This window comes from Rattus rattus, chromosome 4 (assembly GCF_011064425.1).
Source record: "Rattus rattus isolate New Zealand chromosome 4, Rrattus_CSIRO_v1, whole genome shotgun sequence".
NCBI classification, from domain to species: Eukaryota; Metazoa; Chordata; class Mammalia; order Rodentia; family Muridae; genus Rattus; species Rattus rattus.
The window spans coordinates 33447352-33471899 of record NC_046157.1 but is presented as its reverse complement, the minus strand read 5'-3'; the positions used below and the strand labels follow the sequence as shown (position 1 = coordinate 33471899).

At 34.3% G+C, this 24548-nt stretch overlaps 1 protein-coding gene across 1 annotated transcript in view; it reads left to right on the top strand.

Moving 5' to 3' along the window:
* Dzip3 (DAZ interacting zinc finger protein 3) overlaps positions 1 to 24548 on the top strand; it is a 62724-nt gene that overhangs the window by 14209 nt on the left and 23967 nt on the right. The window contains exons 8-18 of the mRNA XM_032900261.1: positions 782 to 906; positions 4263 to 4377; positions 7243 to 7362; positions 8758 to 8859; positions 9925 to 10017; positions 10680 to 10732; positions 14039 to 14115; positions 15674 to 16291; positions 17728 to 17760; positions 19068 to 19237; positions 19901 to 19948. Of these exons, the coding sequence (XP_032756152.1) occupies positions 782 to 906; positions 4263 to 4377; positions 7243 to 7362; positions 8758 to 8859; positions 9925 to 10017; positions 10680 to 10732; positions 14039 to 14115; positions 15674 to 16291; positions 17728 to 17760; positions 19068 to 19237; positions 19901 to 19948 (1554 nt within the window). The remainder of the gene's footprint in view (positions 1 to 781; positions 907 to 4262; positions 4378 to 7242; positions 7363 to 8757; positions 8860 to 9924; positions 10018 to 10679; positions 10733 to 14038; positions 14116 to 15673; positions 16292 to 17727; positions 17761 to 19067; positions 19238 to 19900; positions 19949 to 24548) is intronic.

The window sequence follows — 24548 nt, the reverse complement described above, 5'->3', positions numbered from 1 at the left end:
AACCTTGGCTCTCCTGGAACTCTCTCTGTAGACCAGTCTGGCCTTAGATTTAGAGATCTGTCTGGCTCTGCCTCCCGAGTGCTGGGATTAAAGGCCTCCATCAACACTGCTGGGCTCGGGTTTTTATGTCTTCACATCAAAGTGAAACCAGATGAATAGAATCTGGAAATTAAAAATCTTCCTGTTTTAATTTTTCATTGTCTTATTTAAATTTTTGTATCCTTGATACTTTTTTACTTTATTAACAGTAATGCACACATACATACACACGCATGCACAGAGCACACAAAAAACTGAAACATCTTAGAATTGATTCTAGTCTTAAATTACAAGTCTATATTGTTTTACCCCTAAGAAGAAACTATACCTATGGTTAAGGAGTCAGTCACCTATTTCCTCTTTGAAAAGCTAGGAAGATTATGCAGTGATTAGATGTTTTTAAAAATATGATAATTACATTCTTATAGTTGTCAGACATGTTTCTTTTTGGTTGACAATTTTTTTTCATTTTTTTTTATTCTTGAATGTTACACTTTCTGTTGGAATGGTTAAAAATCTAGAGGTAAAGACCTTGTGTCTTTGAATGATGTTAAATACTTAGTATCTCATCTTTATACTCATTTTTAGAGATGTTAAGATTACGGATATTAATGCATGACCATATAACTGGATCATCATTCTTTTTTTAATGTGTCCTCAATTTTCTAGTTTGGGAATAAATATCTATTTTAAAGGGAAAAAATTTAGTTTTCATACAGCCAACTCCATTATCCCACTACAGGACTGCATAGAAGCTGAGAATAAATTTCTGGTGATGAAGATGGTGATCCAAGAAAGTGAGATGTGTGAAAACTTTATGTGTTTAGTTTATTTTGGACGTGGTTTACTTCGATGTGCTCAGAAGAGGTAGGCATTTTACTTATAGGAACATCTTCACTTACACCTTCAGTACTATAAAGTGGGAATCGGCTGTGCACAGGATACAATTGACATAACATTTGTGGTCTTGGAGTGTTCCTTCTTCTTTCTAATTTCCTCTTTCTAGTTAATCATGCACTTGGAAATATTAAATATGGCAATGTGAGGCACCCCAGCATTGACATTAGAAATGTGGGCTTTAGAATCTGACAGACCTAGATTCAAATCCATTTTTCTACCACTTACCATAACAAACAGTTTTGCTAAGCCTGATTTTCTAACATCTAAAATGGAACAAAAGTTAATTCTAATCAGAAATATACATAAAATATTTACAGGGTGAAAAATAGTGCCTGGTACACACAATAGTAGTACGGTACATGGCAAATGATGACTGTCGCCACTGACAGTTTCACCACTGAGGTGTTTTAAGTGTAGGTGGCCTGAATTGGAAGAGAGGTGGACATGGTCGTACATGTCTGTAGACCCAGCAGTACAGAGACAGAGGAATTTCTCCTAAGAACTAAAAGACAACAAATAAAAACAAGCTGAAAGGTCCAAGATGGCTGAGAGAATACTGACTGTTACATATTTTAGGAAGGTAAAGTTATACAGAAAACCTATGAAAAGTCTTTGTTCACTTCCTCTGAATATTTGTGGCTTTTGTAGCATCAATCATTTGTTAATATTTATCTTAAGTATCTATCATAGTCCAAGCATTATTGTGCTGGATCCCAGGAATATAATCATTTGCAAAGCAACACAGTTGTCCTCAGAACTAAAAGTATTGTAAAGATATAGATTTTTATATAATAATTATTGAAAATACTCAACTTAATGAAAAATGAAACATGTTTAAGAGCTATAGAGGAAAGTGAATAATCCAAGCTTTTTATTTGGCATTCCAAAATGGTTTAGAAAATCAACAAAAGTCTGAGGATATAGAAGACTACTATGAAAGTGATTACTGCTGCATGGGATCACTGCATACCCAGCATTATCGTGTAGAAGATAGCTTTGTTCTATTTATTCTATCGTATCCTCTAGTATGACTCTTTGGTCCTAGACAATCAGGCACTTCCCACTTCCTGTTCAGTGCATCTGGTTAGAGTGTCATCCTCAGTGTAACCAGGTCAGTGTGATGCTTTGTGTGATGGAAAGATCAATAGAGAGATGGTTCTCCAACAGCGTCAGATACTTAACATAACCCCAATCAAAACAAAGATGTATACTGTTTCCTTCCCTCAGAAAAGCAAACTATTTTCTTCTGCCATGATTAGAGCTGAATCTATGCTCTAGATCACTATTAACACTAAAAAGCCATTTAATGTCAAAATCATGACTTGTTATTTTAAAGTTATCTGTATTTCAACAATGACTCAATCAAGTACAGTTTATCTTTGAAAAATGGTAGATTACAGAGATTTGGGTTATAGTATCTCAATTATGTAAATCAACTTACCAAAAATAATAATATTTTATACAACTAATCTTGGACTAAAATAGAAATAAACAAAAACGAATGTTGGTTGAATAGCAGAAATAGTAGATCGTGAATGCTGGACTGGATTATAAAGGACATCATTGAGCTTATCCAAGTCATTGATGCCCTTTGTATTTCTTACAACATTAGTCAGTGTCTCCTCCAGGAACATTGCCTAGTGATTGCCATGCCCTGCACAACTCCAGGAACAGACCTGCCTATGGCAGCAAGGGACATAAACTGGGATTACATGCTCTAGGCTCCTACTTAAGAGAGACCACAGCTCCCTGGAAGCTTAGCACATTTCTTATATAGAGTTGAACAGACTAGTCAGGGTTAGTACACAGAGCTGAACAGGAGGCAGGGTTATTACATTCAGATAATCAGTGACAGGGTTTATAGCATACAGCTGGATCAAGGGGAAGGTTTACATAATATAAGTAGGAGCAGTCTCTGTAGGGGAGCAATCTGTAGGCTATAAATATCCAGAGGAAAAAAGCTTTGTTGACACAATTCAGGACTCACACTTGGTCCTCTAAGGAAGGCTTTGCAATCCTTCTGAACCTGTGGCTATGGAATCTTTGATAGGACTGTGACCAAATTCACTCAGGAATTGACTCAGGGCTTTATTCACTCCCTTTAAGTGATAGATTCTGTGTTTTTACTAGCAGCCAGGTTTTGTATTTCTTTTATTGTTGGCCATAATTGTATCAAATTTTTGGAAGCATGTTAGGATTGACTTCAAGTGTCCCTGCGAGAGTAGTCAATGTTGATGTCTCTGTGAGTTGTCCTATAGCATTATCCATTTCTTCGTCTAGCCTGTATTTGCCTCTTGGTTTCACGCCCGTAGGATTTACTCCCACTTTTCTTCTCTTCTGTCAGTCATATTGTGCATTTTCTAAGTGAAAATGGTTTTCTTATTCTTCCCAAACTTAGACTTTGTTTTCTGTCTTGAGCCATTATGCCTGACCCTGGATGTACTGGGGCTAAAGGCAGTAAGTGGAGAGAGAGAACGATCTGAAGAAGGTGGTCATCTTTTGGGATGGGAATCTCTGATAATAATTTTTCATGATCTCTAAGAGAGGCCGCTGTCCTCTAGCAAGGAAGAAGAAATCCTTGCTGGTCAAATTGTGATTTCTGAACGCATTCATTATACATAGCCTCATTTCAGATCTCGTCTACTTATCAAAACCTTGATTTTAGCCAGTAGTCCCATTGAGGCTGGGCCTGAGGTTCCATTACAGTTGTTTTACTTTTTAATCACAAAATTCTGGCCTTGTGTTTGGCATAATCTGCTATTAGAATGCTTTAAATTTACCATAACATACTATCCCTCTAGCTTTTATTACTACTACAGAGTCCTACAACTCGGGCATCCTGAGTTGATAATAGCCAGCCAAGGCTGTGCATTTGATCTCATTTACAGTTTGTCCTATCTTATAATTCAATTTGGCCCTTATTTTCAGCACAGATTGAGTATAGGAGATGAGAATCAATTTAAATGCTGCCTTAGAGGCCTTATGGCTTTCAAAGTGCATGCTAAATTAGTAGTTGGCTGACCTATACCTGTCATTCTCTTTCTTCAAGGCCTCCAAGACAGTTAACAAAGCCAACCAACTCTACAACCCCTTTAATTACCATGGCCCCTATACTGTTCAAGCTTGAGCTACTACATAACCTAGTGCCTCCCCTTCTACCTGTATTTCATCCCAGTCTGCCACAGGTGAGAGTCCTAGTATTTGTATTTCTACAGCATGCCAGAGGTTATTACCACCTTCCTTGGGTTTCTCGTTTCTTCATTGATAAACTGTATAGTACCAAATTCTAGTACAAACTAACCTTACTTTAAACTTCCTTGCAGATATAATGGAGCACTACTAGAATTTTACAAAAGCTTACAAGAAATAGGAGATACAGATGATAATTGGTTTGAAGTAGATCCTACAGATGATGAAGATTTACCTACAACCTTCAAAGTAAGAATTTGAGAATATTTTGCCACTTGTAATCTTAACATCAAGAATCTAGTAACATTCTAAAGAAAGTGCATTCCTTTGTCAGCAGTTAGCTATTTGTGTAAGAAAGAACCTTATTTCCATTACCTGTTGCAGAGTGTGAGTACAGTCAGACACATAGAGGAAGCACCCCCGTCATCTTCAAGCCCTGAGAAGACTTGGCTGAACTAGGGGAATACTTGTCTTTTTTAAACCCACATGTAATAGTTAGCTTGTTTTTAATTATATTTGACATTATTTTATTTTTAACTTAATTTATAAAATACTAAATGTTTTGCTTAGAATACTTACCTTTTTATTTAAAAAGAAAATTTATTCCTTTTTATTCCAATTGAGAAACCATTTTTCTATGCACATGTGCACATACGTGTTAATAATTCCCTGTATATTTATTAAAATTGGTGTAATGGCACATGCATTTATGTTTAGATTAGAAAGGCATATTTAATGTTTAGTAGCTAGGCCATCCTACACTGAGTTTTGCTTTGTGTCTACTAGTATCTTGTTTTAATATACTTAGTCACTTATCGTATAGGTAGTTTAACCTAAATGTCTCAATTTTTCATTTTTATATAAAGCGATCTTTGTATATTTCTCATATCATTTTATTAGAATAATATTACATGGTAAAATCAAGAAGCCAGCACTCATAGGCTTACAAAATTGTTATATATTTCTATATTTACTCTTAGAACAGTTGGACAAGTGTATCTTCATTATAAAATATGAGACCTTCCATTTCCCCAAACCTTCTGAGTATTGTTACTTTTCAGGCGTTTTTGTTCAAAACCATGAGTTCTGTTGTTTAAAGTGAAAATAGCTACATGAGTCTCTTGGTAGGTGTTCAAAGAGCAATTCTTTCCCCAAACTTTTGCTTTAAGCCTTTCTGAAGAGTCATATTGCATAGAAGTTTGGGATCAGCTATCAATTGTCAGGACTGAAAGGACAAATTTTATAAACTTCCGATCACAGTAGAAACACCTTTCTGAGTAATCAGTAGACTCGACTGATGGCATTTTCACATAAGTAGAACTTCTAACTGACTTTTTAAATAATAAGTTTGTTTATTCTTATAATTTTAAGCTTGTTCCTATCTAAACCAGTCTTGATTTTTAAAAAAATTTTTACTGTTTTTCTCCTCCTTTCAAATATTTCTTTATATACAAACTTTTCAGTAAAATTTTATTTTATGCAAAGAAGTTTGTAGAAGCAATGTATTGACTTAAAAATTTTAAAGACTTAAAAATTCACTTTTTGCTTCATTGTCTGTAACTAATTCCTGGTCTCTAACATGCCTCCGCAGCTCGCCTACACAAAACTGTATAGTATTTATACTGTGTGTGCACTGCATCTCAGTCCAGCAGGTGCAGGGCGAGAGAACTCCCCTATATATGACCTCTCCTTAAAACTCACATACAGTTCCACCTGTACACCATGCACGCACCTCTCCCATCTTGCCCGGCTTTTATTAAATTGGCCTCACTCTTTTTTCTTCTAACTTATACCTTTGTATAAAAGTTTATATATCAGAGCTGAAGTTTTATCTACTCTAGGTTTTCTCCCTATTTAGGTTGGTGTAGCTTTTTGAGATCTTTCAAGTCTCAAAATAATGAGTTTTGTGAACCTCATTTATATATTGTCTAGAAATGGAGTGGTAGGTTGAAATTAGTATTTCTTTATTAAAAATTTCTACTGGGTCCAGGAGCGATGGCTCAGTGGTTAAGAGCACTGACTCTTCTAGAAGACCCAGATTTCATTCCCAGAACCAACATGGCAGTTCAGAACTCTCTGTAACTCCAGTCCCAGGGGATCCAGTGTCCACTTCTGTCCTCCAGGACACTACCAAAATATGGTGTACAAACAGACATATGTATCAGCCAGACATCTGTACACATTAATAGTCTTTTACTGTAATTTTCTATCCTTTAGTCTTATTTAAAAGAAATGTGGTATTATTCTAATTTTTAACCTTTTACATCTAACCTATTTTACTTTTTCTGTTTTCTAAGAATTGTTCAATATAAATTCTGAATTATTAATTTCTTAGGTGCTTATTGTTTATACTCTTTTCTTATTGGACTATTTCACCAATATTAATTACTGCTTTTATAATGGTTTTTGTTATTGTTTTTTGTCATTATACTTTCTGCCATATTGTTGTAAAATTTATATATGTATATATAATATATATATAAAAACTGCTGCTCATTAAATAACATGTAAAGATTATTTATATAAAGTATATTAGATATACTCTTAGTTTATTAATAATAATTCCATTTGATATCTTACAACATTGTCTCTTTAAAAAGTATGAAGGACCTTACATTTAGTTTGTTTAAAATGAAAAATTGTATTCCAGGCAGTACTGGACATTGAGGAAATATTTCTGTATGATACTTCTGCCTACTGTGCTATTGTCACATTGTATTGTTCTAATGGTTCCACTGTCAGTGTCTCTTGCTTGGCTCCATTTTTGATTGAGATAGATAGGTAGATACATAGAAACACACAAATACATATAGTTCTTGATAGGAACATATTGTGAGTTAAAATAATTAAAAGAAATATAGTTTCAAATACACATATGCCTACTTTCTCCCTGTAAGGAATCTATTCTTTTCAACTTAGGGATTTTCTATTCATATATTTTCAGAAGGGTAAAATATTTCTTGTTACTATTTACACACACACACACACACACACACACACACACACACACATATAATTAGGATATGTGTATATGTACTTAAGGTAAATTTTGAATGTGTTACTGACTTAACTAATTATAGCTAATTCACAAGAATGTACATTTTTAAATTCTAGGATAGTCTTGATAATTTTATCAAAACAACTGAAAGTAATATAACGAAAGAGACCATTTGCAGTTATCTTGATTGTGAGCGTTCTTGTGAAGCTGACATTTTAAAGAACACCAACTATAAGGTAACATAATTATTAAGCATTTTATTATTGATATTATTGACAACTAGTTATTTTAAATTTTATAAAATTGAACAGTTAAAATTGTTTTATTATTATCATATCAAAATACTACATAGGGTATATATTATGTGGCTTTGTGGCAGAGCTCTACTGAGGTAAGGGTAGGTTCCGGATTTTGTCCCAGCCCCGGAAGAAAAAAAAAGAACAGTGTTTTCTTTAATTATAATGGTAATATAGTTAAGAAGTAGATTGTCTCTGAGAACATCCATTCACAATCAATACCTACTATAATCTGTGAGTCAGTAGAATAGGTTAGTTTTGTAATATTCATCTGCCTCTGAAGTTATGATTGTTTGCGCTTTATTCAAAAGTAAAATAATCTATTCTCTATATTTTAACCAGTTGTGGATTTCTGAAATAATCTCTGTTGCAAAGAAAAGCTTCTCTGATGAAGAGTGAGAGCCACACTATCTGTGGGAATAAGGATAAAAGTTTAAGACTACAGTTAGATATTGTATTGGTCATACAGTTAGAAAATGGCAGTAGTTGGTTCTCCTTTGGCTAAAATTACAGAAAAGGAGGTGGAGAGTTTGTAAGAGCCAGAAGCCCAGCACTCTTGCTGCTACATGGACAAGTCCCCTAGACTTGAAAGGGAAAATCCACCCATGACACCTAAAGTAGGCTTGCCTGAACACAACTGGCATATTGACAGCAGGTGATCTGCCACTGCAGATGGAAATGGATGACGAAGAGCTCCTTGTACCCAATACCCGCTGGAAAAGGAAGGATCATTTTCTTCCAAGGAGGAGCTTAGATTTCCAGCATAGATTGTCCAGTCCTAAGGGAGTTAGCCCAGGGCACAAGCATAGACTTGCAACACTGAATGGAACCAATAGTTTGTATATACATGCATATGTACATATATATGTACATATATACATACAAATACATATGTATGTATAGTAATAGGTAAAAAATAAATTAATGAAAGACAAGGGGGCTAAGACTGATGTAGATGCAGTGCTTATGTATGAAGTCCTCAAAATTTCCACTTTACAATGAAAAATGGTAGAAATTGAGAATAGTAACATATATACTAAGAAATGGGCAACTCTCGGGGCTCGTGTTACTAATTAAATGATCACTTTCATTGTCATTCTTTGGTTGAGGAACAAAGGTAAAGGGAGGAATGTAAGCAGTTTTGATCTTGTGGTCTTATTTTTCTAACTTTAGTAATTCTGCAATATCAGAAGTTCATCTGGTTTCTATGGGCCTTGGTAGGAAATTTTGAATGTTATGTAAAATTAAATTATAAAAAGAATACTCTATAAATTAACAGATAAGAAAAGGTATTTCTATGTTTACCTGATCTATATTTCTTTTTTTTTCTCTAAGGGATTTTTTCAGCTAATGTGCAGTAAAAGTTGCTGTATTTACTTCCATAAAATTTGTTGGAAAAAGTTCAAGAACTTAAAGTATCCAGGAGAAAGTGATCAGGTATTGCAGTCTCTCCCTCCATAAAGCGGTCACACCACAGCACACCTCTGCCTTCTTCCCTGCTGTCTCTGGAGTCTTCCGGTCACTCGACACTCTCTTCTCTCCCTCCTTTTACTCTCAATTCTCTGGTGATTTTCTTCTTGTCACCCTCAGTTTAAGGATGCGCTTTATTTTAAAGATGGAAAATAAGAAAATTTAGTGTTCAAATATGCAGTTATTTTATTTAGTTATGATAGTTATGATAAATTGAGTGCTTACCACTAACATTAAAGTGAAACTCAGAGCCCTTTCCTTTATTAATTATTTTTTTGTGGTCGTATTTGCTTTATAACTTTAAGTTCTACAAGTTTTACATTAGGAAAACAAGAAAAAAACCTTAGGCATTTACCGTACAATAAAAAGAACATTAGGATGGGGTGGCAGATTTGGGATCAAGTCTAGCTTGAGCCACTTACTAGTTTTATTACATTAGACTGATAAGTTCACTATGGTTATTATTTCTAAGCTCTGATATGATAGTAAAGTGTACATATTTCAGAGGGTTTGTGTATGTTGGAAAGAACTGACAAGAGTATGAGATGACATGTCGCTCTCTAAAAGTAAAGCATAAAGCATTGCTATTCCTTTTTAAGTGAGAAATACTTTTTAGGTTATATGGTTCATGGAGCAATAGATATTTTTCAGTATTTGACAGAGACATATAAGAAATAGAAGTAAGTTAACCAAAAGAAAGATCAGAACCAGAGAACTCACTGTTTTTATTCTTTCCTTTTCTCTAGAATCCTTAACTAGCTTTTAGACATTCAATACTGTCTGTGCTTAGTCAGTACATGTTGCTGTAAGTTTCCAACAGTTACATGTACACTTTAGGTTGTAAAGCTCCTTAAAGGGTTTGAAGTCTGTATAGTTAAAGTGCTATAAATACACACTGATAATACATGCTCTGAGTAGCCTGTCACAGCTTTCAGTTTGTCATGTGACATCATCTGCTTCATGCCTTTAGTGGCTCAGATTTGTATGGTACTGATGTTTTTATACTTATTGTTTTTCTATGAACAATTTTAGAGTTTTAGTGGGCAAAAATGTTTGAAAGACGGCTGTGCAGGCGACATGGTAAGGATGCTACAGTGTGATGTTCCTGGAATTGTCAAAATATTGGTGAGTTCTTCTTTTTCTTGCCTGCATTCTATGTAGAAAATTTAAGAAATACAAACAGATAAATATACCATCAGTGAACTACTGCTGAATAATGTATTATAGACCACAAATAATTAAGTGTGATAATTTAACTGCTTTTTTTGCCATCTTAAATTAAAAATAACTTTAGCCATTTTGAATCTTTTGTTTTCTCTTTTGATGAACCTGGGTGTTGAATCAAAGGCCTATTTAGTCTGTAAATAACTTCCTAATGTCTGTTTAACGTTTCATATCCTAAATAAATAAATGTTAAATAAAACATAGTATTCATTTTAGTTTTAAGTAATAGAATATTTTGAACTTTTAGTTTAAGGTAAATCATTTAAAATTAAAACTATGAGTGAATCCTATTTTTTTAATTTATCATACTGTTTATTTACTCATGCTTTTATATTTTAACTTTGACATTCAAGTCATATGAATGATGTAAAATTGATTGCTTTTAACTATTCTAGTTTTTTATTTGAGTGGTATTTTATGTTGCTTAGATTTTAATTGTGTCATTTGTCTTATACGCTTTGTAGTTTTATTCTAATTATCTTTTTCTAAATGTGGAAGCTAAGAACTTAAAGAATTTTGAAAATTGAACTATTTTAGGGCTTTTTTTTCTCCATCACTTGCAGTTTGAAGTGGTGAGAAAGGATGAATATATAACCATTGAAAACTTAGGACCAAGGTAAGCTTGAAATAAAACATTTTGTTAATTTTTTCTTTTTCTGAGCATGTGTGTGCTGCTCACATGCTCAGCGTGTGTGAGGTGCTGCACTTGTGTTTTCTCAGTTTTAGACCACCGACTTCATAGTGTTCAGTATGAAAAAGGATCAGAGAGAGTGCTCGTCTCTCCCCTTCTAGTCCGTCTACTGTGCATATTTACATTTGAAAACATAAGGAAAATCATATGGTTACCATTAACTATAAAACTAACCGCTTCCTGAATACAAACATTTTCCTAAAATAACATAAGCTTATTGTTACAATATAAAAACTTCATTTATCAGAGCTATGTAGGCCTCAGAGCTTGTCTTCAATTTAAAATCTTTCTATTTCTTAGGTGAGAAAAGCATGTTGCTGAGTAGTACCTATGTAATACAGGCTCAGAGTATTGCTATCGAAATTAGAAACTGTAATATAAATTCTTCTAATCCATCCCTTTCCCTTTTCTTACACGCATGGGTGCATCTTCTCTCTCTCTCTCTCTCTCTCTCTCTCTCTCTCTCTCTCCTCTCTCACACACACACACACACACACACACACACACACACACACACACACACAGGATCCGTGTTAAATTGACTTTTTGTTGTAGGGTGACAGATACAGATCTAATTTTATTCTTGTAGGTGTCCAGTTTTCCTTTTTTTTTTTTAAGATTTACTTTTGTTTTTATTTTTAAATTATATTTATATGTAACTGTCTGTGTGGGTGTTTACATGCCTGAGTGCATTTGTCAGAGCAGAGTTCAGAGCAGATGTTGAATGACCCTGAGCTGGAGATAGACGTGTTTGTGAATCTGGTTTTTCTTTAGCATGTGTTTTTAAATATTTGCCATTAATCCAGTGGGTAAAGCTACCCTGGCTTATTTGCGGTTTCTCTGCTATATTTCATTAATCTATATGTCTGTTTTGTCAGTACCATGTTTTTTTTCTTTGACTATTTAATATAATTAGAAACTAGGTGTTGCTAAATCCCCAACATTCTTCTTTCTACTTAGAATGGTTTTGTCTATTTGGGGGTCTTTATTTCTACGTGAATTTTATGATTCTTTTCTCAAGTCTGTAAAGAATATTAAAGAGGTTTTTTTAGATATGACATTGAATCTATAGCATGCTTTCCATAATGTGGCCATCCTAAAACAGCTCCTTAATTAGTTTATCTGCATCTTTGTTTTTTTTTTTTCCAAAGCCTCTTGTTTGTTTAACTGTCCCTAGGACTTTTTAATGATAAGAATGCAAATAAATGATTTCTGTGTTTGACAGTATTTCAGAAACTTCACAATGCTCTTAACATGGCAGCCTTCGGTCTTGTTGACCTTGCTGTAGCTTCTACCATCATTCTGCTTTGACTCATGTGATGAGCTTTTGGCTTCTCAACTGTGTCATCCTAAGGAATCTCTGGGGTTTACCTGCGGGCAGAAGGGTTTCACCCTCAGTGCTCCTACCTCTGACACTGTTTGCTTTTGCCTAGTTAATGAGTGTGAGGTTCCTCATAATTCTTTTTATGCCCTTCAAAACATTTGATGTTTATTATACTTGCATGCTTGCCAGAATATAAGCAGTTGATAAGTGAGGGTAAGAGTGTGGTCTCACTTACTAGTTTGTGCACGTTATACAAAATACTGCCTAAAACATAAAAGCATGGTATCTTTTCTTGACTTGCTTTACTTTGAAAAAGTTGTCTGCTGTATATATTTTATCCTTATTTCTTTATTTGTAAGTTGTTTTATTGGATGATAAAAGCATACCCTTTATAAAAAACCTCATTATCCCTTACAATCCTGCATCAAGTCTCTTTGTCTGGTATTAACATTTCCACTTATTTTGTATCCATTCATTTCAACTTGTATATCTCATTGAAAGTTATTTTTATTTTTGTGGATGTCATAGACATTATGCTTTTCTAATTTTTTAATCTTTGCCTTTATGTTAGTCTTTATTCCATATATATTACATGAATAATATTCTGCAGCTAATTAGATGATTTGAATCTACCATCTTTTTTTCCCATTTTCTTGTTTTTATTTGTGAGTCACCGTGTGGGTGCTGGACACTGAATTGGGGTCTTCTGCAAGAACAGTAACTTAACAGTAACAGTATCTCTTAACTGCCGCACCATCTCTTTACATGGCTTTCCTGTTAGTTTTACTCTATTTAGTGAAGCAATTGCCCTAGAATTTTTAATATACGTTTGTAACCTACTATAATCTATTCTCAAAATTGCATAAGTTTTGCTAATAATACAGTTTGTTTTCTGTGCAGAACCTTGTATGTACAGACACATTTGTTTTGTTCATTCCTAAACTATATACTGTGTGACTCATTTGTGTTATTTTCTTCCTGTCATTTTGTTTTATTGCAACATTTATACCACTGTTGATAGATACTTGGATTATTTATAATTGTAAACTATATCAATGGTGGTAAATATGAATACATAATGTATGAATATAATAGAGTTAGAATTTTTATTCCTTTTAAAGCTTATTTTCAAGTTATTAGATACTGTTAATTTTTTATACCTAGTTTTACCAATTTGCAATTCTTTCCGCTGTTTTGGGTAATTCCTATTAATCAATTTTTACTAATAATTCATATTGTTAAAGTTTTAAATTTTTTTACATAATGACACTTAGGTTAAGATATCTTATCAACAAACAGTAGCTACCTTGATATTTACTTCTTAGTATTAGTGTTTGGGTTTTTTGTTTGTTTGTTTCTGATTTTTGGTTTTTTAGTTTTGTTTTGGGTTTTGGTTTTTGTGATGCAAAGTTCATTTTAAAGCAAAAATACAGAGTTTTCACTTATTGGCAACATTTACCTGTTTAATAATTTTTTGTGCTTCTTCCATTCATTCAAACTATGTATGTTAATACAATATTTTTGCAAGAGCTTATTTATTATTTTTTAAACATCTCTAGAAATTCAGTGAGTTATCTTTACCTTTTTATTTGTGTGATCAACAAGAAAGATTTCTTGTTTGATATTATTTATCTTTACAATGCTAATTCTTTTATTTTCCTTTTATCAGCTACCACATAGTTTTTGCCTCATAAAGCTCTTTGAGAATTTGTCAGGACTCTGCACTTCTGATTTATAGTGACACTTTCAGTGTCAAGTTGTCATTTCTTGTGATTCTTACTTTTAATCAAAGTGTCTTTTCCTTTACTTTCAGATTATTTTTAGGTTAACAAAATCCGCAACGCTGCTTATTCTAAAATTTTGGACTGACTGGTACTTTTCAATATTACTTTCTTTTCTACTTGCAGTTACAAGAATTTGATGTCTATGGAATTAACTGATACTGATATTAGACCGAAATTCAATTTAAAATCAGATCCAAAAGGTATTACTTTATTTTTATGACTCCTACTGAAAATATTAACTTTTTTTTACTGTCTATAAAGTATGATTCTGTTAGCAGTCGTGCAATTATTTATGGTTACCATCCACAGTCTTCATGAATATATCACCAAATAGTGCTTGCTACATACTAGAACCCACAGACAAAAACGCCAGCCAGTGTGTGGCTCTCATACCATTTTGGCACTGGAGAGACATGCTAACTCTGGAACATGCTTGTGAGTGTACAGTAGGATTTACCTCAGGAGACTTTTTTTCTCTCTTAGGAGAGCAACTGTGTGAGCGATCTAAAATGCAAGGAATGAACATTTTGGAGCTTGGAGCCAAGCAGCATAAATGTGCATGTCACCTCTTTAGGATTGTCCAAGGAAGTAGTCTATTTAGCATTCAGAGACCATATAGGCCCCTGGCCTCATGGAAGACAAGTTTGGTCAGCCCTTTTTACTAGGGAGACTCGATGACCCTAATGCTGGCCTGCTCTATATTTGGCAGTTTAAAAAGCTCTTATAAGACATTTACTAATAAATTGTTTTTTCATTGTATATCAATTATATTAAGCATAAAAGTTATTAATGTAAAAAGTTTTTAAGAAAGAAACCAAAAGCGATAAAATAGTAGTTATTTTATAATGAATTACATCATTTGTTACTAATTAAAACTAAACTCTATAGACTGACTTCCACTAATTTCAGCCCGATTTCTCTTGAAGTACTACTAAAATGGAAAATACTAAATAGTTTAGTCTGCTGCCTCATTCCATTTAATTGTTGAAATACCAACATAATTATTCAGTTTATTAGATAAATGCATTGTAAATTCTATCATCTGATGATTACAAAATCAGACAAACTGCAGATGTCCAAAGAAATGGGTAGGTTTGCAATGGTATTCAAACTTCTGCAGGACTCAGAGCCTCAGGTAGGTGCCAATATTTCTGGTCTGTGGACTGTGCTTTGAATAAACAAAGCTCGTTAGATAACTACATAGGCTAGTATATATCTGAGCCGTCTAATGTGATAGACAGTAGTGATATGTACTTTAACATGAATAACCTTTAAAGCTTAGACGTTGCTCACTCAGACAGCATGACTCAGTGAGTGCTAGACTGTGCGTGCACTGCTTTTCACACACAACCTTCTGCATGGACTGATTTTTTTGGAAAATATAAATAAAATTATTTATGTAAATTATAATTAAACCTAAAAACATACTATTCCTGGTTAATTCCAGGATTTCTAGAACTACTTTGCCATTATGTTGACAATGTTAATTTACTTAAATAAAATCACAGATAGTTGAAAGCCTTCTGAGTTAGGAGAATCTGCAGTTCTTTCTGCTTGGGAACCTGCTCTTTTTGTGTGGAGTTTTTGATAGCTAAACAGAACAGCATGCTTATTAAGCACTGACTATGGTAAGATTCTTCTGTACTTCATTTCTTGAAACACTTCCTGCCCTATAGGAACTTAGGATGCAATGTGAGAGACCACATAGAAAAAGAACATTAATGTGGATTTTTTTGACTTCTCCAAATTCATTTTCAGATGAAGTGCCTATCTTCAAACTTGATTATAATTATTTCTATCATCTGCTTCATATAATTATTATTTCTGGTACTGACATTGTCCGGCAAATATTTGATGAGGCTATGCCACCCACCCTTTTGAAAAAAGAGCTGCTTATACACAAGAATGTGCTGGAACCCTACTACAATCACCTTTGGACAAATCACCCTTTGGGTGGATCATGGCATCTGCTTTATCCCCCAAACAAGGAGCTACCACAGTCCAAACAGTTTGACTTGTGCCTCTTATTAGCACTCATTAAACATCTGAATGTATTCCCTGCACCCAGAAAAGGCTGGGATATGGAACCACCATCTTCTGATCTCTCTAAGTCTGCAGATATTCTGAGGCTCTGCAAGTACAGAGATATCCTTCTCAGTGAGATTCTGATGAATGGTCTCTCTGAGACACAGTTCAATTCAATTTGGAAAAAAGTTTCTGATATCCTTCTGCGCCTTGGGATGAAACAAGACGATATTGACAAAGTCAAGGAGAATCCCATTGAGAATATCTCCCTTGATTATCATCAGCTGTCCATTTATCTAGGCATACCAGTACCAGAAATCATCCAGAGGATGTTATCCTGCTATCAACAAGGTATTAAATCATTACTTACATTAGCCAGCAAGCCATTTCTGAGTGTCTGTTCTATGTTTAGGAATTCTTCGTTTTCCTATTTATGATTTTAGGTCCTTTTTTCAGTATAAGAAGACACTAAATTTTATCATGTAAATATTAGAAAAGAATTCTTGAATATAATTTGGAAGCCTTTAACAATACATTTACATATATATATATATATATATATATATATATATATATATATTACACACACACACACACATACATATATACATGCATACATTTGAGGAAAGGGCTCTGAGCAGTAATTAAGTCCAGACCATTTCAAGCAGTTTTCGCTTAAAGAGTTTATGTTCAAATTCCTTTAATAGCACTATCTCTTAATCATTAAAATTTTAGTTTTCATTTACTGGTCCAACAACATCCATTATTGCCACTATATCTACTTGAAGATTCTTTTTTTTAGGCTTTACCATTTAATCTGTAGGGTCCAATACAGCCTGTTACATATGGCAGATGCTCAGTAGACTGACAGACAAGGACAGGGAATGGAGTTGTGATCGGATAATCTATGTGGCTTGAAAGACTCAAACCTTCAGTGGAAACTTGCTGTGCATTTCATGAACATTCCTTCATAGTCTTAGAATATTTCTTCATAGTCTTAGACTAATAGTAAATAAGAATTGCTACTCAGTTTAAAGTTCCTATTGAAGTGATAATGGGTGTACGGCCTCAACTGATACATCTACAACACAGCTCTTATGCCTAAAGCTCAGGGAACATTCCAGAAGAGGGGACAGAAAGATTGTAAGTGGCAGAGGACAAGGAACACTGCTGGGAGATTGTGTATAAAAATGGCCGAGAAGCTTCACTAACAATATAACTACCTAATCAAGAACTGAAGAAGTCCATCACCAGTAGACATGACATGGAAAGGAAGAATCTCATGGCTCCCCACCTCTAGAGTAAAAGAACTGTATATACTTAACCAACCTCTAAGAGTGAGAGAAGTAGTGTCCTCAGAAATAAGGTCCCTAGTTGGTTATCCGGTACGAAGTGGGCAGCTCTGAAATCTTATACAAGTAACACTAAATGGGTAGAGCAGACTTTTGTTTATATGTATGCACATGTGACCATAACTAAAGAAAAAGGTAATTTCAAGAAGAAGGGAGGGGGAGTTTGGGATAGGAGGGAATACAGGGAAGGGGAAAATGATGGATCTATTTTACTTTAAAAAAATGAAGTGTTGATGCTCCCTGACTTTACAGCTATTATGTAATAGATTATACTTTGTCTAAAGTGCATTAGTCATCGATGCTTGTTCTTTTCTAGACAGTTCTGGAATAGATTAATTCTCTATAAAGGTTTTCTGCTTTTCTTAATTCTAATCAGAAATTTGGTCATTTTGCTTGCAATTACATTTCTAATTTTTTTTTTTCTGTTTACTATAGGAATTACTCTACAGTCAATAACAGGCAGTCAGCGTAAGTTTATTTAAACTCAAAATTCATAAGTGGTATTTTAACTCAGAATCCCTAAGGCATAAATATGTTATTGACATGTGTTTAGATAAACTATATCATAAGCTATACATTAACGAAAAGCTTAGAAAATAACAATCAACTTGCTGTTGGGCAGCTGAACCTAGTATGTATATGACTTCCTCTGATTTGACTTCAGTGCTTACTGAAGGATAGCATTCCAGACTTTCACACTCAGGACTTCAGCAGGCAAAAATGCAGTCTGCTCCCTCTATTTGCTTATCACTTTATTGTCTATAGTTCTGTATTCAGGGGACCAAGCAACTTTGCTATATTAGCCTTCCAAATATCTAGATATAAGTGACTGCAACACATGACTCCCTGCCTGGTTTAGTAATTCCCATTTGGAGGCTTCAAACAATAAAGTTTGGGGGCCAGTCGGACTGCTCGCTGAATAAGAGCACTTGCTATTCCTGCAGAGGACCCCACTTCAGTTTCTACCACCCATATCAGGCTACTCATAAGCACCTATACACCATATCCTCTTGCTGCACACACGCACGCACACACGCATGCACACACAGATGTAAGCATGCACACACACATCTTAAACAACTACAAGTTAAAAATATATACATTCTAAAATTAATTTTTAGAAAATAGTACTATGGGTTTGCTTGAGGTTAAATGTTGGGTCATCTCTGGAAATTTTAAGACAGAGTCTTTGTGACAATGAAAATGAGCAAAGATTCAAAGAAAATCATATAATATGGTATAGTTACTAATTTTATAAAAACGGAAAGACAAAATGATCTAGATTTCCTTGCTTTTTGTTTTATATTTTTATTCTATAAAATAATATTAGCTGTATTTCTAATAAGGTCAACAGCAGAATTTAATACCTTAGTGTTTAGATTGTACGTATATCCTAAAGTACTTAAAACTTGGAATCTTTATAATTATCAATGAGATATTATATCATTTTGGTTTATACTAAGAGGTTCCAGGCTCACTGGTGCCTGTGATTTTTGGGTAAGTAGGAGTTGCAATTTTCATGTGGCAATGGGAAATGTTTGTATTCTTGCCATTTAGTGCAAGTTTAGAAATCAGAGGACATTTTGCTAGAGTTGGTTCCCGCCCTCTACCATGTGGATTCTGGCAACCAGGCTCAGGGCATTAGGCCTGAAGGCGAAAGCCTTTACCCACTGCACTGTCTCGCTAGCCTAGCAAATATTTTTATAATTGTAATAAAAGGCTAAAGTTTTCAAAACTCTGCTCTTAAATTATGAACTTTTCTTTTTGTAACATAGGTATAGAAGTAGAAGACTTACAGAATGATGAAGAAGAATTGAGTCCACCTGTGATGGAATACAATATAGATGTGAAATCAAACACTGAAATACAGTTAGCAGAAATAAATAAAGATGTAGCCTCAATACCGAGTGAATCTTCAACTGAATCTGTTAAAGATCTTCAGGAGGTATAAGATTTAATATTTAACTGTGAAGGAATTATTCTGCACTTTCCAGGGTTGCATGCACTACCCTCATGCACTGGAGGCAGTAGTGTTCACACAGAGTCTGCACTGAAGTGACTCTCCACACAACATGTCCTCATTACCGTAGCTTCTCCTTCAGAAATTATTTTGCCAAAAGTCAAGCACTGTGTTAGCTTTTTTCTTTTAGTCGCAATCAATGGAAGTACATTTGGGAGGGAAAGAACTGAGATGTAGGACACGTAGAAAGAAGAAAAACTAAAAATAAGAAAATATTTCAATTTTTCTAACACGGAAATATAATTTAATAAATCAGGATGAAATCTGAGTGCTAAGCAGATAACTAGTTGCCTTACAGATGTGGGTATAAATATATTATTTCTCTTCAAAAAGTATGTTTCTCATTTGTTTTCATTTTGTTTTTTGTATGCATTCTTTCTTATGTTCATTTCAAGGGTAGAAAATTGATGTTACATTAATTATAATATTTTTTCCACTAAAAATGTAGAAAAATACATTCTAGAAAAAACAAAAATTTAGAAAAATAAGTGTTAGAAGAAAATTATAGTAGTTAGATGAAATATTGCATAAAATTCATTGTATGATGTGAATAGCATATTAAATAAATGCCTTATTTTTATCATATAGGTCAAAAGTAAAACAAAGAAAAAGAAAAGAAGTAAGAGTAATAGAAAGGTAAGACCCTGCACTGGCATTACAACAGAGATGTCTGACCATTACTACCTGAGGCTTACTGCATCTTCACAGATAAAACTCAAATTCATCCTCAGGGACATAAAGTTACTCAAAAAGTTATGGAATGTATATATATAAAATATCTATGTATTTTATATATTGAACAATCTTAAATTAGTCATTTGATAATTTCATTAATTTCTGCATTTCACACCCACTTTTAAGAATGCCTTCAGATTTTCATAGCTTTCTTTTCTCACATTCCTACTCTGTTCCAAAGTGTTTTAAGAAATCTTACATTGCCCTTTTCTCACACTAATGTCAGCTGCAAAAAAAAAAGTCACTATGGGTCATTTTATCAAAACATTTCATTTGCTTAGAGAGCCATAAAGAAAAATAGGGATTTTTTTTCTTTTTTCTTTTTGTATTTTGTTATTTACATTTCAAATGTTACCCCCTTTCCCGGTTTCCCATCCACAAACCTCTGTCTCATCCCCCTTACCCCTTCTATGAGGGTGTTCTCCTACCCATCCATCTACCCCTTCCCAATTGCCCTCCTGACATTCCCCTAAACTTTGTCTGTGTATTTCCTCCTATGAATATTTCCCCCTTCTAAAGCATCTGTACTTCGGTCATCCTCCTTCTTGAGCTTCATGTGGTTTGTGGATTGTATCTTGGGAAGTCCACACTTTTAGGCTAATATCCACTTATCAGTGAGTACGTACTATGTGTTTTTTGGTTTGGGTTACTTCACTCAGAATGATATTTTCTAGTTCAATTCATTTGCCTATGAAATTCATGAAGTCATGTTTTAATAGCTGAGTAGTACTCCATTGTGTAAATGTACTACATTTTCTGTATCCATTCCTCTGTTGAGGGACATCTGGGTTCTTTCCAGCTTCCAGCTATTATAAATAAGGCTGCTATGAACATAGTGGAATATGTGTCTGTATTGTATGTTGGAACATCTTTTGGGTATATGTCCTTGTTATATTTTAGAGCATCTTTTGTATATATGCCCAGGAGTGGTATAGTTGGGTCCTATATCCAATTTTCTGAGGGACCTCCAGACTGAGGTTCCAGAGTGGTTGTACCAGCTTGCAATCCCACCAACAATGGAGGAGTGTTCCTCTTTTTCCACATCCTCACCAGTATCTGTTGACACCTGAATTTTTTTTTTTTTAGTCATGGCCATTCTGACTGATGTGAGGTAGAATCTCAGGATTGTTTTGATTTGCATTACCGTGATGACTAAAGTTGTTGAACATTTCTTTAGGTACTTTCTCAGGCATTCGATATTCCTCAGTTGAGAATTTACCTTTGTACCCCATTTTTAATAGGGTTATTTGACTCTCTGGAGACTAACTTCTTGAGTTCGTTGTATATATTGGATATTATATATCTGTCGGATGGTAAAGATCTTTTCCCAATATGCTGGTTGCCCTTTTATCCTAATTGTCCTCTTCCTTACAGAAGCTTTGCAGTTTTATGAGGTCCAATTTGTCGATTCTTGATCTTAGAGCATAAGCCATTGATGTTTTGTTCAGGAAATTTTCTCCAGTGCCTGTGTGTTCAAGGCTCTTCCCCACTTTTTCTTCTATTAGTTTGAGTGCATCTGGTTTGATGTGCAGGTCCTTGATCCACTTGGACTTAAGCTTTGTACAGGATGGATAAGACTGGATTGATTTGTGTTCTTCTACATGCTGACCACCACTTTAACTAGTCCCATTTTTTGAAAATGTAATCTTTTTTCCACTGGATGGTTTTAGCTCCTTTGTCAAAGATCCCATTGATCTACCTGCCTGTCTTTGTACCAATACCATACAGTTTTTATCACTATTGCTCTGTAATACTGCTTGAAGTCAGGGATTGTGATTTTCCCCAGGAGTTCTTTTATTGTTGAGTATAGTTTTTGCTATCCTGGGTTTTTTGTTATTCCAAATGAACTTGCAAATTGCTCTTTCTATCGTTATAAAGAATTGAGTAGGAATTTTGTTTGAATTAATTATATATCCAGCCACTTTGCTGAAGTTGTTATCGAGTTTAGGAGTTCTCTGGTGGAATTTTGGGGGTCACTTAAGTATACTATCTTATCATCTGCAAATAGTGATATTTTGACTTCTTCCTTTCCAACTTGTATTGATACCTTTGACCTCCTTTTGCTGTCTGATTGCTCTGATTATTCCAGTACTATATTGAATAAGTAGGGAGAGAGTGGACAGTCTTGTCAAGTCCCTGATTTTAGTGGGATTACTTTAAGTTTCTTTCCATTTAGTTTGATGTTGGCTATTGATTTGTTGTATTCTGAACATGAAGAGGTTTCCGAATTTTGTCAAATGCTTTGTCAGCATCTAATGAGATAATCATGCTTTTTTTTTTCTTTGAGTTTGTTTATATAGTGAATTACATTGATGGATTTCTATATATTTAACCATCCCTGCATGCCTTGGATGAAGCCTACTTGATCATGATGGATGATCCCTTTGATGTGTTCTTGGATTTTGTTTGCGAGAATTTTATTCAGTGTTTTTGCATTGATACTCATAGGGAAATTGTTCTAAAGTTCTCTTCCTTTGTTGGGTCTTTGTGTGGTTTAGGTATAAGCATAATTGTGGCTTCATAGAAGGAATTTGGTAGTGCTCCGTCTGTTTCTGTTTTGTGAAATAGTTTGCACAGTATTGGTATGAGGTCTTCTATGAAGGTCTGATAGAAATCTGCACTAAACCCATCTGGTCCTGGGGTTTGTGTTTAGTTGGGAAACTTTTAATGACTGCTTCTATTTCTTTAGGTGTTATGGGACTATTTAGATGGTTTATCTGATCCTGATTTAAATTTGATACCTGGTAACTGTCTAGAAAATTATCTATTTCATCGGGATTTTCCACGTTTGTTGAGTATAGGCTTTTGTAGTAGGATCTAATGATCTTTTGAATTTCCTCAGTTTCTGTTGTTATGTCTCCCTTTTCATTTCTGATTTTGTTAATTTGGATACAATCTCTGTTCCCTCTGGTTAGTCTGGCTAAGGGTTTGTCTGTCTTGTTCTTTTCTCAAAGAACCAGCTCCAGATTTTATTGATTGTTTGTATAGTTCTTTTTGTTTCTACTTGGTTGATTTCAACAATGAGTTTGATTATTGCCTGCCTTCTACTCCTCTTGAGTGTATTTGCTTACTTTGTTTCCTAGAGCTTTTAGGCGTGCTGTCAAGCTGCTAATGTATGCTCTCTCTAGTTTCTTTTTGGAGGCACTCAGAGCTATCACGTTTCCGTTTAGCACTGCTTTCATTGTATCCCATAAGTTTGGTTATGTTGTGCCTTCATTTTCATTAAATTCTAAAAATTCTTTAATTTATTTCTTCGTTGACCAAGTTATCATTGAGTAGAGCTTTGTTCAACTTCCATGTGTATGTGGGCTTTCTGTTGTTTTTGTTGTTATTGAATACCAGCCTTAGTCTGTGGTGGTCTGATAGGATACATGGATACATGGGATTATTTCAGTCTTCTTATGTCTGTTGAAGCTTGTTTTGTGACCAATTATATGGTCAATTTTGGAGAAGGTACCGTGAGGTGCTGAGAAGAAGATATATTCTTTGGTTTTAGGGTGAAATGTTCTAAAGATATCTGTTAAATTCATTTGGCTCATAACTCTGTTAGTTTTACTGTTTCTCTGTTTACTTTTGGTTTCCATGATCATTCATTGATGAGAGTGGGTGTTGAAGTCTTCCACTATTATTGTATGAGGTGCAATGTGTGCTTTGAGCTTTAGTAAGGTTTCTTTTATGAATGTAGGGTTGAGAATTCCTCTTGGTGGATTTTTCCTGTAATATGGTGTCTTCTTTATCTTTTTTGATAACTTTTGGTTGAACGTTGATTTTATTCATTATTAGAATGGCTACTCCTGCTTCTTTTGGGATCATTTGCTTGGAAGATTGTTTTCTAGCCTTTAACTCTGAGGTTGTGTCTGTCTTTGTCACTCAGATGTGTTTCCTGTATTCAGCAAAATGCTGGGTTCTCTTTGCATATCCAGTCTGTTTGTCTATGTCTTTTTATTGGGGAATTGAGCCTATTGATCTTAAGAGATACAGGGAATAGTGATTGTCATTTCTTGTTATTTTTATTGTTAGAGGTGTAATTGTGTTTGTGTGACTCTCTTATTTGGGGTTAGCTGAAATTATTAATTTCTTGCTTTTTCTAGGGTAAAGTTTCAGTCCTAGTGTTGGAGTTTTCCATTTATTATCCTTTGTAGGGCTGGATTTATAGAAAGATATTGTGTAAATTTGGTTTTGTCATGGAATATCTTGGTTTCTCCATCTATGTTAATTGAGAGTTTTGCTGGATATAGTAGCCTGTGCTGGCATTTGTGTTGTCTTAGGGTCTGTATGACACCTGTCCAGGATCTTCAGGTTTCCATAATCTCTGGTGAGAAGTCTGGTGTAATTCTGATAGGTCTGCCTTTATATGTTACTTTACCTTTTTCCCTTACTGCTTTTAATATTCTTTCTTTGTTTTGTGCATTTGGTGTTTTCACTATTATGTGACGGGAGGTGTTTCTTTTCTGGTCCAAATCTATTTGGAGTTCTGTAGGCTTCTTGTATGTTTATGAGC